The sequence below is a fragment of the Struthio camelus genome, chromosome W, assembly GCF_040807025.1.
Source record: "Struthio camelus isolate bStrCam1 chromosome W, bStrCam1.hap1, whole genome shotgun sequence".
Classification (NCBI taxonomy): Eukaryota; Metazoa; Chordata; class Aves; order Struthioniformes; family Struthionidae; genus Struthio; species Struthio camelus.
The window spans coordinates 47,857,577-47,873,449 of NC_090981.1; the positions used below are offsets into that span (position 1 = coordinate 47,857,577).

At 35.8% G+C, this 15,873-nt stretch overlaps 1 protein-coding gene across 1 annotated transcript in view; it reads left to right on the forward strand.

The window, feature by feature from the left end:
* The window catches only part of LOC138064333 (3',5'-cyclic-AMP phosphodiesterase 4D-like), a 182,368-nt gene that overhangs the window by 150,621 nt on the left and 15,874 nt on the right, over positions 1-15,873 (forward strand). Inside the window, exon 3 of the mRNA XM_068926377.1 lies at positions 9,227-9,462. Coding sequence (XP_068782478.1) covers positions 9,227-9,462 — 236 coding nt within the window. The remainder of the gene's footprint in view (positions 1-9,226; positions 9,463-15,873) is intronic.

Here is a 15,873-nt window from a genome sequence, read left to right on the forward strand (position 1 = left end):
GCTTCATCTATCCTTTCTTCTCATGCAGTTGAGAGCAGTCTGCTCCAATACACTTAGCAGAACTCCAGGAAAGAGTAAACAAACAGTTTTTTTTTTTTTAATTGATACCAAACAATAGGGCCAGTGAGAGTGAACCATTATCTCTTGATTTTTTAGCTGCCATTAAGAGGCTAAATCTTGTACTGCCATTTTGGGAACATTTGGGTAAGTATGTCAGCAGCTGCCTGATGTGCATGTTCATGGGTTTGTTTTTGGATACCACAGGCTTTCAGATTATTTCTGAATGAGGTCCTCCTACACAATTGATGGTGCATCATCAAACTGCAGTCAGTGTAGTTCTGCTTTAGTAAAGCCCACAAAAGCTAAATCTGTATACATGCTTTTCTTCATTTTATGTGCAACAGAGAATTCAGTACTGTTAGTATAAACTCCTACATGAACTGATCTGAAAATTGAAACTGTATATGACATCACTGTGACTCTGAATAACTTGTTTTGTTTTTTTTTTCTTTGAGTTTTGGCTTTTGGAATGATTTTTTTTTCCTTGCTAGAATCTGCCTAACCATAGACAACCTGCTGATCCTTTCAAAACACTTGTACTGGCAGACAAATAATCCCCTAAGATATACAAATGAGCTAGCAGGAAAAATTATGGTTGAAGAAGTGCAGGACCAGGAAAGCCTGTCTAATCAATCAGCGCCTGGGCTGAGGATGTTGAAAATGCATGGTCCTGAGGTTGGAGTCCTGGATTCTTTACCTCTGGGAAAGACCTATGCAAGACTAAAGCTCAGGAGTAAGGAGTCCCCACCTGAGCTAGAGTTCAGATCTTTGTGCTAAGTTAAGGAGCCTAAAACCCCATGGAACTGGGGCTGGGAATCTGAAAGCCTTGTGATTGATAGGTTCACGGGGTATCAGCCTCTGAGACAGTCTTGTTACTGTAGCACTATTTTTGCTATCAGTTTTATATCAATGTCTTGCAAAACTCTACTGCATATATAAACAAAACCTCAATGATTTGTTTGAGAAGATCTGTTTTCTATGAAGCCAGATTCACTGGATTATTCTTATGTCTTCATATTAATATAATTTATTTCTCTATATAAATATGATTTATTCCTTCTTATGATGTTGGTAGGCTAACTGTGCTATTGGAATCCAAGTCATTTAATTTGTTCTCTTAGAATATGCATTATTCCAGTCATTTAGGACTTCCCTTGCTTTCCAAATTTATCATTCTGAGCTGAGCTAAGGGAGACTGCCAACCTTTTTAGGACTTTTCTGTGGGAATCATTTGATCTGATGAATTAAGATTTCCTTCTTAGAAAACTACCTTTACTGATGGCCTAGAAAATATGTCCTCTTCATTTGCTTTGAATAAATAATTTTCTTCTTTCTCAATAGCAGAAATAAATAGGGGTACTTTTTGCATCATTCTATCATCTCCATCTAATTAACTATGTCATTACTAAGAATTGTACGTTACTGCCTTTTAACTTGTGCTGAAATACATAATCACTTTTTAAATTGAAGAATTATTTCAAATTACTTGAAGAAAGATATTGCAACAGATTTTTTCTGAACACATTTTAGAAATTTTTCCACTAAAAATATTTACATCATAGACAAAAGAGGGAAAGAATTGCCTGATTGTATAGAAGTTCATTTTATTTAGCTGTGAAATTAGGAGTATGACTCATCATTGTTTTCTTTTTTCATAGTGCAAATAATAAACAGCAATGAATCTAGCTACACTGAAATACAACATTGAAATGGTGTGTGAATAATATAGGTTCAGTTATTTTTTAATAAAAATTTTAAAAGAATCCAAGAACAAGAACAGTTTTACTGATTTGATACAGTTTCCTTGAGCTCCGTTTTCAAAGTATTAGTATGGTCATTGGAGAAAAAAGAGTGGAAAATATATAGGGATGGAAAGTAGAGAGAAGGATAGTGTATTCAGTCTAGATCTAAAATGGCTATGCTAATAAACAATGCTAGTAGATCTCAGACTCAGAGATGGACAAGAATTATTATAGAAGTTCTTCAAGTATAGAAACTAAGGCATAGCAATGATAAGAAAGTTGTGAGTATAACAAAGAGCACCTATAGTAAAGCTGAGGAGAGAATCAAATATTAATACTCTCAGCTGACACCTGTTCTCTATGACCTTTTACTACTGGCATTTAAAACAGAGAGGTTCTCACCCACTATCTGTTTATATGAACTATTTTGATACTTTAAGTTATAATAAATACTGCTATGTCAGCTTCTGATAAAGCATAAAATAATAAATCCCTCTTCCAAGTGAATGTTTGGGCAACTTGCCCAAAATATTTTGGTGCAAATGAGAGAAAGAGTTTGTACAGAAGTAGGTAGAATTATTAGAGATGATTATTTTCTCACTCAAACCAGTTCTTGAGCTGAGTCAAGAGGCTGTTCTGTAGGTGGGATAGAAACAACTCCATCATTCATTAGCAGAACCTATTTTCCTCATGTATCAAACCTCCAAAACAGATTTCCAGCGTGGCCTCTGGCTCTTTGGCACTTAGTATGCCTCTGGGCTGTAGATAAACAGAGGTGATCATTTTTGCCTACCTTTTTAGCTACTGTCTTGATTAGTTCTACTGTTGTGTGGGCAGTGTATACTGTGACGTGGTAATGCGAGGACCCACACAGAGGTTAAGAAGCTGTACCTTTTTTCCCAGCTGGGATTCTTTCACAGAACACAGTGCTGGCATTCAAAGTTGTTAGAAGAGTGACAACAGTGTTTGTTTTTAAGCAGTTGGAAGTATCCTTATTTGTTCTTGAAAGAGAGTGGATAAACATCAGGATGTCAGTAGTCATTTGATCTATGTGACAAGACTGAGCAGCAGATGGGGAAGGATGGGAGGGTGTGTCACGGTGGGTAGGTTATAGATGGTTGACGAGGAGGCAATCTGCAACCACTTTATTAGAGATGCACACTGTGATACTTCCAAAAGAATGTTTTTCAGAGAAAAGCTAGGGTAGATGACAAATAAATAATCTTGTTAAGTCTGTTGAGAGGCCTTCAGAGAAAGTAAAAAAAAGCAGGCCATATTTTTTGTGCTCTTTGCTTTTTGACTTCTCTAAGGCTGTTTTTATTGTCTAGCACACTTGTGATACGTGACTGACTTTTGTTCCTTAGATCGCAATCAATTGTTACACAAAAATCCGTGCCTGCTAATAAGCAATTACTGATAAGAATTAACAAATATACCTGTTAATTAGAATGCTAGCAAACGATCTCATGAGTAGTAACTTAGCCAGCTAATGACTCATCATACTAGCAGAGGTACTAGCAGAGGAAGAAATGAGATAAGGAGGCAGATACTTACAATGACCCAAACTGAAGTCTGCCCTATACCATAAGAGCTGAAATAGGTTACTTGGTATCTACAAGGATGTCAGGTCCTGGAATTCAATTAATTGGTTACAGGATGGATGTTAACAGAGTCTCTGAAACCTCTAGTTTAAAAAAGAAAGGGTAAAATGTCTTATTGACTGATTACATTAACAAACACTTTACAGGAACTCTCTCTTCCTTGTGTACTCTCTCTCATGTCAACAACAGAACTGTTTCTTGGAGTTGCTTTGTTTTGATTAGTGATTATGATATTAGACCACATTATGTAGCATGTCAGATACCTCCTGTTCCAAAATTTGGTTGCCATTCTTGGAGGTTTTGTTGTAACAGCAGCATTTGGTGGTGTTGCAGTTGTCCAGCAATTCCACAATAAAATATGATTTTAAATCGCTTATAACTGAGGAAAGCCTTAATTGCAACCTTGGTTAAAATTATGTTTGTCAGTTGTCTTTGTTAGGACAACTGTTTTCACAATTCTAGCCCAGGATGTTTCAACTGTTAAATAGTATGAGGCTATTTTCAGTCCTTAAAATTTGAGGGAAAACTTTCAAAACAACTTAACACTCTCACAATTTAGACCTTAGACTTAGACCAGAGATGCATCTGTGTCATCCTTGTGAAAATTTGCCCAGGGACAGTCAGAATATAAACCTTTGGAAAAAAAGTATGATGATTCTGTCTTCAGTGAGCAGACCTGAGCATCCTGCACATCTTGAACATCTTGCATCTGCTTCTCTGTGGAGAGAGGGAGGAACAGGACATGACATGTATTCTTCCTCACCAAGAAAAGTGACATCCTACACGTACTCTGCAACCTTTTACATGGACATTTCTCCTATGTGAAGCTATGATACTTGCTTAGAGAGCATAAAAGCAACTAGGGATGTGAACATGGTACAGGGTCTGATAGAGAAGGGACAGTCTCAGAATGAAGCCAGTGTCAATGTCACTTCTCATGATGTTAATGAAAGAAAATTAAACATTACCTGCAAAATTTTTCATAAAAATCACTACGGCAGAAAGTCAAGCACTCAAAAATTAGGCAGTGCCAGAATTACCTTTGTAGGCTTCATTTGTGTCCTTTGTCCTTTATACTCTGCTATATATAGTACATATAGTATGATAGACTTCAGTGACATGATCACATATTCTCTAGGCAGGACTTCTGCTTTACTAAGCCTGTAGGCCAAAGCTGCTTGTAGGATCAGTAAGGGTCGGGTAGCAATGGTGACTATAGTCTTCTGCACATTTTTTGCAGAAGTTTAAAGGTGTTCAGCAAATATAGTGGCAGATTTGAAGAGAAGGAGACAATGATCTGAAAGTTAAGATAATAGGCTCTTAGCCTAGAGACAACTTCCTTCTACCCCTGGTTCTACTATGTAACACTAGATAAATTTCTTAAAGAAAACTTGGTCACTTACTATTTTCCTTGTTTTCTGAATGTCCACCATGAGCTTGTAGTGTTGCTTGCAGACGTATTTAGCTATACTCCTGCAAATTAAAGTCAGAGAAAATATGCTTGATCATATTAAGAGCAAGCTAATGTGAAGTATTCTGAAACTCATACTTCCCAAATCAGTCATGCAAAATTAGTGACTATTTTTCAGCTTATCTCATTATATCTCTGATTCTTGACTATAAAAAGGGGATAATGATGTCTTTGTATCTTCTGTTGATTTTATGAAGATAAATTAATGTCTGTGAAACACTTTGCTATTGTGATGATAAGTACCTAATAAAAGCCCATGGGGAAAAAAATTGTGTTGAACAGAAGACTTGTGTAGTATGTAGTTAAGTAAAGCATGTAGTCACAGACAACAGTGAGAGGAAATAAAATATTAAATAGCTACTCATTAAGTGAGAAACGTCAGTTTTGTGCAGTGAATAACACAAGAACCTTGCAGAAAAACCGGACATACTGATCATGTGATTAACCACTGTTTTGTAATATGCATACCTAATGAAATTAAATTCAAGTAATACAAGCAGCTGCTAGTCTGCCATTTTCTATTGTTCAGGTGATTTATAAAACGAGCTTATCCTCCTAGTAAATAAAGTTTTCAAAATTTGGGCTTCTAGAACATGTGGGTCAAAGCACAATGATACTTTGCTTTTAAATGAGCAAAACCTACCACCTCACATAAATGAAATAGCAGAGCCTAACCTTGTTAGTATGTACAATTGGATGTAAATAATTCTCCAGTTAGCAGTCTTCACTCTTGGAACCATAGATAAGGGTTGTTTTCCTGGTGTTTAAAGATTTTTTTTTTGTATCAGTGAAATACATTAAGGAGTAGTTCAATTAAAATGCTTTAACAGGTCTGATCCTAAAGTGAGATCAACTTTACAGCAGTTAGAAAGACAATATAAAAAGAATAAAAAGAACATAATGCGAGTTCATGCAAGCAAATACGAGTTCTCACCTATTTCCTCTGTGAACTGGTTTGCCGGTAGCATCAAGTAGACCGTTCAAATGAACTGAGACACTTTGTCTACAGTTTAGAAAAGCTGAAATATAATAGGGAATTAATTGCTTGGCAGCATTTGTGATAGCATGACACTTATTTTTTTCTGGCTAAATAGATTCTGCCATGTTTTATGGGAAAATGCTTTGGTTTTGTCTCTGCAAGTCATCAATGACTTGCCATCATGTGGTGCTGGTGAGATGTACATTAGCTGTCTTCAGAATTGGATTCTGTGAGTGATGGGCAATCAAGGCCATATAAAAATGTTAATGAGTTGTTCTAATTAATTTTCTATTATAAAGCATTCATTTCCTAAAGCTAATCCTTGGTTAGTCTCACAGTTTGCCATTGTCTTTCTCTTTTCTCAAGGCGCACTTTTCTTATGGGTAACTGACACTAGTTAGTCTTTAGGTCTTGCTCGTTATTATGAGTTCATTTTTTTCTTGATCGGTCATAAGATCAAATATAGTTTGAATGGCTTTACAAGAGAACCTTAACTGGCCTGTCCTTACACCCACCATGATGTGTTTATATTTCCTTTAGTTCATTAACCTTCCACAATTTTTCATTATATCAATATAAATTATTAAATATAAATTATTTAAATTCACCAGTTCCTAAGCATGTTGCAATTTTTGTATTTCCATATTCATGTTAAAGAAAGAAGAAATACTGAATCCCATTTTGCAATCCTATAAACATCAGATAAGGCAAGGATTTTGCTTCTTACTTAACCTTCCTTATTTTTGCAGTTCAAAATATATGCTACCCTAATAATGGTATCAGACAACCGAAATTCTTTCTTTTTATTATAAAGGTGGTCATATGACACATTATCATCCTCTTCCTTAAAATCCATTTTATATATATGTACACAGCCTGTCTATCTCACATTCATGTATTATTGCAGAGAGTGTTAGTGCTGAAAGGTGTGTTCAGTGCTGATGCTGTGTGATTTTGATTTCTATACTTCTGGAAATGGTATAGAGGCAGTGGGAAAATGGCCAACACCAATTCTCTTCTTTTTCGTGTATTGCTTGCATTTCTGAAAATTCAGATCTTCCGCAACAGCTTTAGATGTTCAGTTGTTTATTGTTTACCTTTACCCATCTTATAACAAGGAGCTCATAAAAGTACCCTCTCTACCATCATGTAACTACATTCTCTATAATTAGAAAGGATTCTATTTTTGTTTCTATCAAACTTACTAGTAGTTTTCTCGTCCTTCATACAGTGTTACCATAGTAAATATTATCTACATTAAGATACATGTCCTACTCCATCTTTCCCACAAAGCTACACAAATACAAGCTTCTTGGCCTCTCTTTCACTTTCTCATAACCCTTATAATGGGATAGATGCTGAGTCCAAAGACAAATGTCTTTGCCCTCAGCATGTTGTACTTCATTCTTATATACATGTACATTTATGGAGTTGCTCTTGGACATTTCTCTGGAGACCTTTGCATCACCAAATATCTCTTACTTTGTATCAGTGTTTCCCCTAGTATCACAAGAAACTTTCAGAGCTTCTAAATTGATCTTAACTCTTTACTTATATTCTAGATTTCTCAAATATTCCATCCTGCATTTGCAACCTGTTTTTTATTTATTCTTTACTGCAGCAAATCTCTCTCTTAAAAGATCAAACTCTTACAAAAAAAGTGGTTTAAGTTCCAGTCAGGAAATCTGGGCTGGATGAACAGACTGTTAGGTGGACAGAAAATTGGTTCCATTAAAGAAGGTGGAGACGAACAGCTCAGCATCTGGCTGGCTGGAAGCTGGTAATGAGCGTTTCACCATGGGGGATTGATAACCGGAGCCCATGTTGTGCAATTGTAGCATGCTGGCATGGTCAAGCTTGGCAGAGGCAAATGTCTCTGATAGTAATCTGGATGATGGCACAAGTGACATCAAATATGGGAGCAAACTGCCAGCAAAATGTGCAGATGACACTCAGTGAGGAAGAGTACCTATATGCCAAACGGTGGAGGACTGGGCCAGCAGGAGCCCCCTGAAGCTAAGCCAGGAGAAGTGCAGGGTTCGGCACCCGGATGGGTTCACCGGAAGCACTTGCACAGGTCAGGGAGTGACTGGCTGGGCCACAACCTTGCTGAAAAGGACTTGGGAGTTTCATTGGACCGCAAGGTGGATATGAGCCAACAGTACGCTCTCATCATAAATAAGGCAAACTGCATAATTAATTTCATTTTTATTTTTTAACCTATTCATCTATCTTGAGTATTCACTATGCATATACTACAAATACAAGCCTGAAGTTATACTACTCCCTAAATGACTATAACACATTCATTCTTCTGGTATTTTTATAGTGATTGATTTTGCTGTTTACTTCGGAATACATGCATTAATGCATACCATTTTATAGTCCTTGTTTTTCTAAACTACATCACAGCTAGATTAAGAAAAATAGCTAAATTATGAATTTAGATTTTCTGATTAAAGATTGAATGAGAAATAGTTTGCTCACAACAACTGCTCAAGCTCTGAGTATAAATTGAGCTTATTAATATTATTCATTGTGAGAGCTGTTTCATTAATGGCACTTACTATGTGCACAGAATAGATACATTGCCATTGAAGCTTTCCTTGCATATCTGCCAAGCTTGCTTTATTTTGTATACTGTATATACCATACCATATGTGTGAACTCTAGCTTGACAGAAGCAAATACTCAGTGTCCCAGTCTCAAGCGGCAGTACTGTGACTTTGAAGCCATTGATACCTGAACTAGATGGAATAGTATATACCTATATATGCTGTATTCATAATAATTAGTTTTGGTGTAGAAAATCTGTAAACTTAGTTAGAATTCAGGTTTCTTCATGACAATGTCACCAAGTCTGTAGCTTCACACAGTGGTATCTGTACTGAGGAATTTATTAAGAAATGTTGTGAAACTTCATATAAGATAAGGAGGAAAAAAGTCAATTTTTTCTCATTATTGGACTCTCAAAATATAGACAACATGTAGGGAAGTAAGCATATTGTAGGACAGAAATCTATCTAATATACAGAACTCTCTTGTTCCCCATACAGGAATAAGTACATATTTTAGATAGCAGAGTATCTTAATTTGTTTGTTTTTAAAGCCCCAAATCAACTAAACACTAGAAATGGTTCTCTTTCCATCTACCTGTATTAGGGTCCATCCACATATTTTGCTTTCCCACAAATAAGACTTTTTACTTCATTTTTTCTTTTCTTTTTATTTTTTTTCATTTTCTCAAAAATTATAGTAAAGTCTAAATAATATGCCTAAGAGATTAAGTTATGGAAAGAAATAAAAAGTGTTAGCAAATTAACATTATGGATATTCTTTTACATGAAAGGTGTTTTTTTTGCCTCGATCATAGGTTTCAGAAGAAGCACTGCATCACAGCACTGAGGACGAAGACTTGATCCAGGGAATGGAACCCTATCTTGTGCGGAGATTATCATGCCGTAACATCCAGCTTCCCCCTCTGGCTTTCAGGCAATTAGAACAGGCTGACTGGGATAAAAAGAGTGATACTGAGACTAACCCAAGGCCCACAACTCTTCCACTGAGGATTCCTCCTCTGATTGCCATTACGTCTGCAGAGTCCAGCAGGTAAGCTCCAGCAATTTCTTCTTGATTTGACTGCTGTATTTTCAGTAGTAGTAGGTCCAGGACAGCAGGTGCGGCTTCCAGGACGTAAGTTTGTTTGTTTTACAAAGCCCCAAATAAAGATGTGGAAGTCATTTTGTACAGTTTAGTAATATTCGTTAAAAATGGGAATAAAATATTATTTAATATCTAAATTTGGCTGATACTTAATAATACTGCTTGTATACTTTTTGGTCATATCCAAATACAAACACTGAGAAACATTTTCCGTGGTAATTACTAGTACTTCATATTCAGAAAATAAGACTTATAGAAGTTATAGTAATCATCATTTTTTGGAGTATTATGATAAAGACAGGGCTTGTACACCGAAAATATTTTATGTGATACAATTTTAAAACCAGTTTCAAGGAACTATGAGAAGATTTTGCCTACTCCCAAATGTCTAGATTATTTATATTGTGCATAGTTGAATGTGTTTGGTTGTGGTGAGTTTATTGCTGTTATTACAGTTTCATCATATTACATCTGTGACTTCTGGCATCATGCATTTTTTCTAGAGTAACCTTTCCTGCTCCTAAGTATTTCTGATACCATTCTATTTTCTGGTGTTGTTTTCCAAAATGTGAATTGTTTGGTATGAAATTGTGGCTAATAACAGTGAAGGCACTACAGCAACAGGGTGTGATCTGAAACAGTAACTTGGGTGCATATAGGGAAAATGAAAGATGGAGATATGAAGAGCTGAAATTCAGGACGCAAGAACTTGTGGCTGTATCTTTAGAAAGACAGTATATTCTGAAAATTGCAGGTGTGAAGAGAATGTAGGCGTTATAGTGGATGAGCAACAAACAGAAGTATCCATGGATCTTTTGCTATATGGCAAAAAAGCATCTTATACTATGTTTAAATATAGCATCACCTCCCAAGGCATATTGCCATGTGGATATCTTTGTTTCTGAAATAGGCGAGACCACTACTGGAAACATGCTTACAGAAAGATTGACCATAGCCATAAAAGAATGTAAACATTTAGATATGGAAAAGATGTAAAAATTTTTTGAGGGCTGAATAAAATGTAATTTAGTAAAGTTTAAGAGGTAGATAGCTTGTTGTCTTGATTGTTCTGTTATCTACCCGTGGTGGCTGGAGAGCAGATTGGTCTGAGATCTAGAAGGAAAATATGTGTAGGGGAACTGGTTACAGTTCACAATTCTGGCCCTTCGTGAGTGTTTGACTTTGCAACTTCATTTGCAACTTTGTGATGCCCCATGTAAATTGTGTAACATACAGGAGGTATTCTGTGTTTTGGAGAGATTTTCTTGCTTTTAGTAACACTAACTGAAAAAAAATTATATATTCCTGATATGGTAGAAAGTCAGATAGCAGAATGAAAAAGAAATACTCTTGTCCTTTGAAAACATGAAGTCAAAATGTGATTATAGATTTCTGGAGACTGCACTGTTTTCTAGGTTGAATTCAAATATAGACTAGCAAGACAGCTGGAAGTGTATTCAAATAAATAACAAACGCCAAACATACTGGTTATTTTGGATAGCTATCTGCTGTGCCCAGAGAGTGATGACCTCTGTGAGAGGCTTTTCGGTATGTAAGAATCTATTGTGGACATTAGAGATAACTTTTTATCTTGCCTGTGCCTTTCATCCCTGTGGTTATTAGAATTTGTTCTGAAACTGGACAAAATAAGATTTATCTACAGGTAAGTTTTATTTCTGACAGTGACAGAGAAATAGCAAATCTACAGATTGTTGGATGGAGATGCCAGGCTGTTGCCAGGCTGTTTAAACAAACAAACCAACCAACCAGCCAAAACTGAATACAACAGCAGAAACAATTATGATTTTGACCTTTCTTTGTAATATAAAATTTTTAGCTCTTATGATTCTTTCTTAGCTAAAGAGCAGTTACGCTACTGTAGGAGGAATATTGTTTGGGAAATTAAATTCCTGTAGATGTTTAATGTCACTTTTCAGTTTTTAGCGCTCTCGAGCAGCTATGCGTATAGCGAGCAGCGATTTAATAGTGAGCAGCTATTTAAATGATCATGATGTCAGCCAAACAGCTGGAGAAAGCCACCCTTGTTACCCAGGCTTCTTGTCTGTGTGAAGGTACACATATTTTGGGCACCTATTATGGCTGTGGAAATACAGCTTACCTCCTCAAATCATTAAATTTTTGGAAATATGCAACTGAGATAAGAAAACTGAAGTGTGGTTGGAAGATAGGAGGATTCCTGTCTTCAGTGGAGAGGTGGAGGTAGATGAGCTTTTGGGTCCTAAAAGCTGATTCTAAGAAAGAAGATTTCACCACTGAAAATATCTTAAATTGCAAATATATGTTTTTGGAGGACAAATGCTAAAACATCCCCAAAATGGCAGTATAAGGCATCTTACATTATGATTTAAGTATCAGGATTGTGCCAGACTCGAAACAGTGGCAGTGGACTTAAAAAAAAAATTAAATTACATTCCTAAGCGCACACATACACACCCACCCACCCTTTCTTTTTCTCTGTCTTTTTATCTTGTATGAAATTTCAGGATTGTATCTCTTTTTCACACTGGCTTTGTACAGGGGTGAACTACGCAGTTTTAAGCAGATGTAAGGAAAAGAGAAGAGAGAAAGAAACAGAATAAATGCAAGAAAACTAGAAAGTAAATGTTCAGTGGCATGCCTAACGTTTCTCTAAGTCTTTCCTTTTTGCTTTCTAATTTCTTTCCAAACTTTGAGGATGGTTTCGACCCTGAATCTGAGTTTTGCATCCATATTAATCTGAGAAGGTAGTAAAATAATTGTTAAGATGAAGGATTTATAAGTCTTTAGTGTTTCACGTGCAAAATTGCTATCAGGAGCTATGAAAACAAGTGCTTGCAAGTGATAGTTTGAGCCTCCTGCTGATAGTAACAGTTATATTTATGAAATGTAACAAATTGCCAGGCCTTCTATTTGGAAGATTAGAAACATGTAGGCAGTTGCTTTCCATATTTGAGTTCTTCCTTTTAATTTTTTAAAAATAAATGTGGTTATCCTGTATATATAATTTTAAATGTACCAGTATTCTTTTTAGTTGGAATAGCAATATTTGACTTATGAATGTGACGACATGTATTAAATTTGTCAGTTTTCCTCGAATACCTAGAACTAAGTTTACTAGCAGTTTGATATAGGTAGCAGTTGTGATGTGGTTTAAGAAGGAATGCAGAGATAGGAAGGGAATGACAGCAGAATACTTCCACTTACCTCAAAGTAGATTTTAAAGGGATGAGGGAGCTGTTATAGATGGAAACTCATCTGTTGTAGGACAATCAATCACAATGTTTGAAGTTACCTCCTTTATCATAAATCTTTCCAAGGTAGGTTTACTTTTCTCTATATTTGTTTTGTCCAGTATCCACAGTTCTACCTCTGACTCAATGCTTTCATAATACAAATATTTACTACAGTTAAGTATGGTACAAAAAATTTGATTTCTTCCTTCAGATACTTGGATATGGTTTAGAAAGACAATTGGTCAAGTGTATGTGTTGTGATAGGACTAATTTGTCCACCTGTAAAGCTGAAGTATGATGAAAGACTTGTCAATCACCTTTCTTACAGAAACAATCTCTTTCCACTCAGAGGAAGAGATGGAGCAGAAAAAGATAGGATGGGATATAGACACTTAGCTGGCTGGACCAGCATTAGGTGGACACTGTGAAATGCTATGGCATATATACATACCCAACTCCAAATAGTGTACATTCAGGGTGTCAGAGGCTGAGGCAGGCCTTTCTTTTCCCTTTAAAGATGTCATTTTCAGTGACAAAGGAGCGAACTGCCACAGTTTTCAGCAGTTTTGTTGCAATTCCTCTGTGCTCTTAATACATATGACTTGATACAATATGATGGGAAATGTCATGTTAATTAGATGTAAATTTCAGAAATGGAAGAGTATATCATGCAGTTGGAGACTTCATTAAAAGACTTACTTAAAAGAAAGTTATTTTGGAGTAGAGATGTGGTTAGAAAGACTTCTAGTACAAAATATACAAAATAAATTTCTGAGTTTCACCTAGTTATCTGTAATGCAGCATACATAGTGTCTCTTCTTACTACGTATCCTATTCTTTGCTCAAACATTACTTGTGAGAGATTATTATAATTGTACTACATAAGATTTATTTTCAATTGCTTTTGTATTGCTTATGTAGAACGGAAGTGAACATATTAGTGTATATATTGGTGAATTCATGAAACTCTTGGGAGCTGTAAGAGTGACTTACATGATAGTTAATTTCTGAAGTACCATTTTATCTTTTTTGCAATGTTCCTTTTTTCCCAGTTTAGCAGTTGTTCCTTAAATTAAGTTCATGCGGGAAAAATCTGTGGATTAGATAGGCATTGTACTGCTTAAAAAGAAGTAATCAAAGCTCTCTGCATTGGATATAAACTTAAGTTTGTTTTAAAATTGTCTCTAATTTTTCTTTCTGCCCTTTGAAGATGTGCTTTTATACTTAGTTTTTAATTGTTGCAGATTGTGAACCATCCATTAAACTTCTTGTTTTCTGTTTTTGAGAGGAAGTATTAGAAAATGGTTATTGGTATCATCAGTTTAAGTTCAACACTATGGCAATAATGACTAGCAGTACTAATTTTTCAAACTACATATGTGTTAAGAGACATTAAGTATCTCTTGCTTCCCATTATCTTCCTCTTATCAGAGCAATACCTCAAAGATTAGATTTTATCATCTGCACTCATAGCAAGAAAACCTTTTTCAAATGTTAAACCATGGAAGCGTGTGAATCCTGAGCCACAGTTTTGCTGTTATTCGCTTATTATACCAGGAAGATGTTTCTAAAACAACAGCTAGAATTCTAAATTTTGATTATTGTTTTAAGGAACTGAGGGTTAGAGAGAAATGATGGAAACAAGGAGATTAGACCTTAGCAGACTAACATGTAATAAAAATAAATACTGGGAAAAAACCTGCTCTTAAGATTTGTTTATTTGTAACTTGGTAGGGTAGTATACATAGTGAAAATAAGAGGGAGCTATGGTGTACATAGCGCTGAAAGAGAGACAAGAGAACATTTGATTTATTTTTAAGCTCAGAATGATGATCTTTGGGCTGCCAAGCTGTAACTCTTCTCAGGCAATTACTCATGGGTTTAGGCTGCTTTCAACAGCTGCTGTGTTCTCTGACTCACCTGCCAATAAGAATAATGAACAATAACACAGTAATTCTTAGCACTTTTATTGCACATTTCTTTATTTTAAAAGCATCATAAACATGAGTTAATCTTCATGCTACCTTTGGGAGATCAGTTAGTGAGCAAGTACTATTATCTTCATTTTACATGTAGGAAAGCTTGTTTACAACGGCATGGTGCAACTGGCCAAGGCTACAGAAGAAAGCGGTGATAAAGCCGTGAGCAGAACTCAAGAGCTTTTGGCTCCTGATTTTGTGTCTCCACGATGCTACCCTCCAGAAAGTTGTTGGTGTAGCTTGGAAAAAAGAATTGGTGCCTCAAGGTTACTTCAGCCTTAAACAATAAACTTAATATGTCAAAGATAATTTTACCCAGACCTCATCTGAGAAGGAATTTAATTGTTATTAGTGGGAGTTAAATGCCTAACTACTGCTATGCACCTGAACTCGTAGTGAATCTAGGTTTCTATCACACTGACTCAGTCTCTTAGAATGCTATCTGACTGCAGTGTCTGTTACAAAGAAAAGCTTATTTAATTAGTATGGAAAACAAAACTGAGTCAGCATTTAAGCTCCAATCCATCAATGGGAAAAATCTGTGGGTAGTGATAAGTAGAAGTTAGAAGCCTTAATGTTCTGTGGAATCCAAGCTTTAGCTTTTAAGAGCCTTCTCTGTGTCCAACATCAACAATTCCCATGTAGCTGTATGTGTTTTGGACTCATTTTGGAGAACAACTTAAAAATTATTCTGTTGATCAAGATTTGCATTATCTGGATGCTAAACAGAGATAAGGAAGTTGTGAAGGTGGCAGGTCCCATACCAGAACACTTATATTCATTCTTAATAGGTATGGAAGACTTCAAACCCCACACTTACCTCCACCTCCATCCCCCGAAGAAAGAGATTACTTTAACTTATGTCTAGAATTAAGTTGAGGATTTAGATCTGATTCACTCGTAGACTGTAGAGGATTGCATCTACTAAAAATGACTTCTTTGCATTGTAAGATCTGCAATATTAATATTGCACAGATTGGAAACAGACATTACTCTAAATTGTGGATGAGTAGTGTGCGTGTATTTTCTAGTTTAAGAAAAAATCTGCACTTAACTATTTGTTTAAAATATGCATTTTAAAATATATCGTATGATTAAAAGTGACTATTTGAAAACTTTTAGAACATGCTATAGTCCTCTTTGGC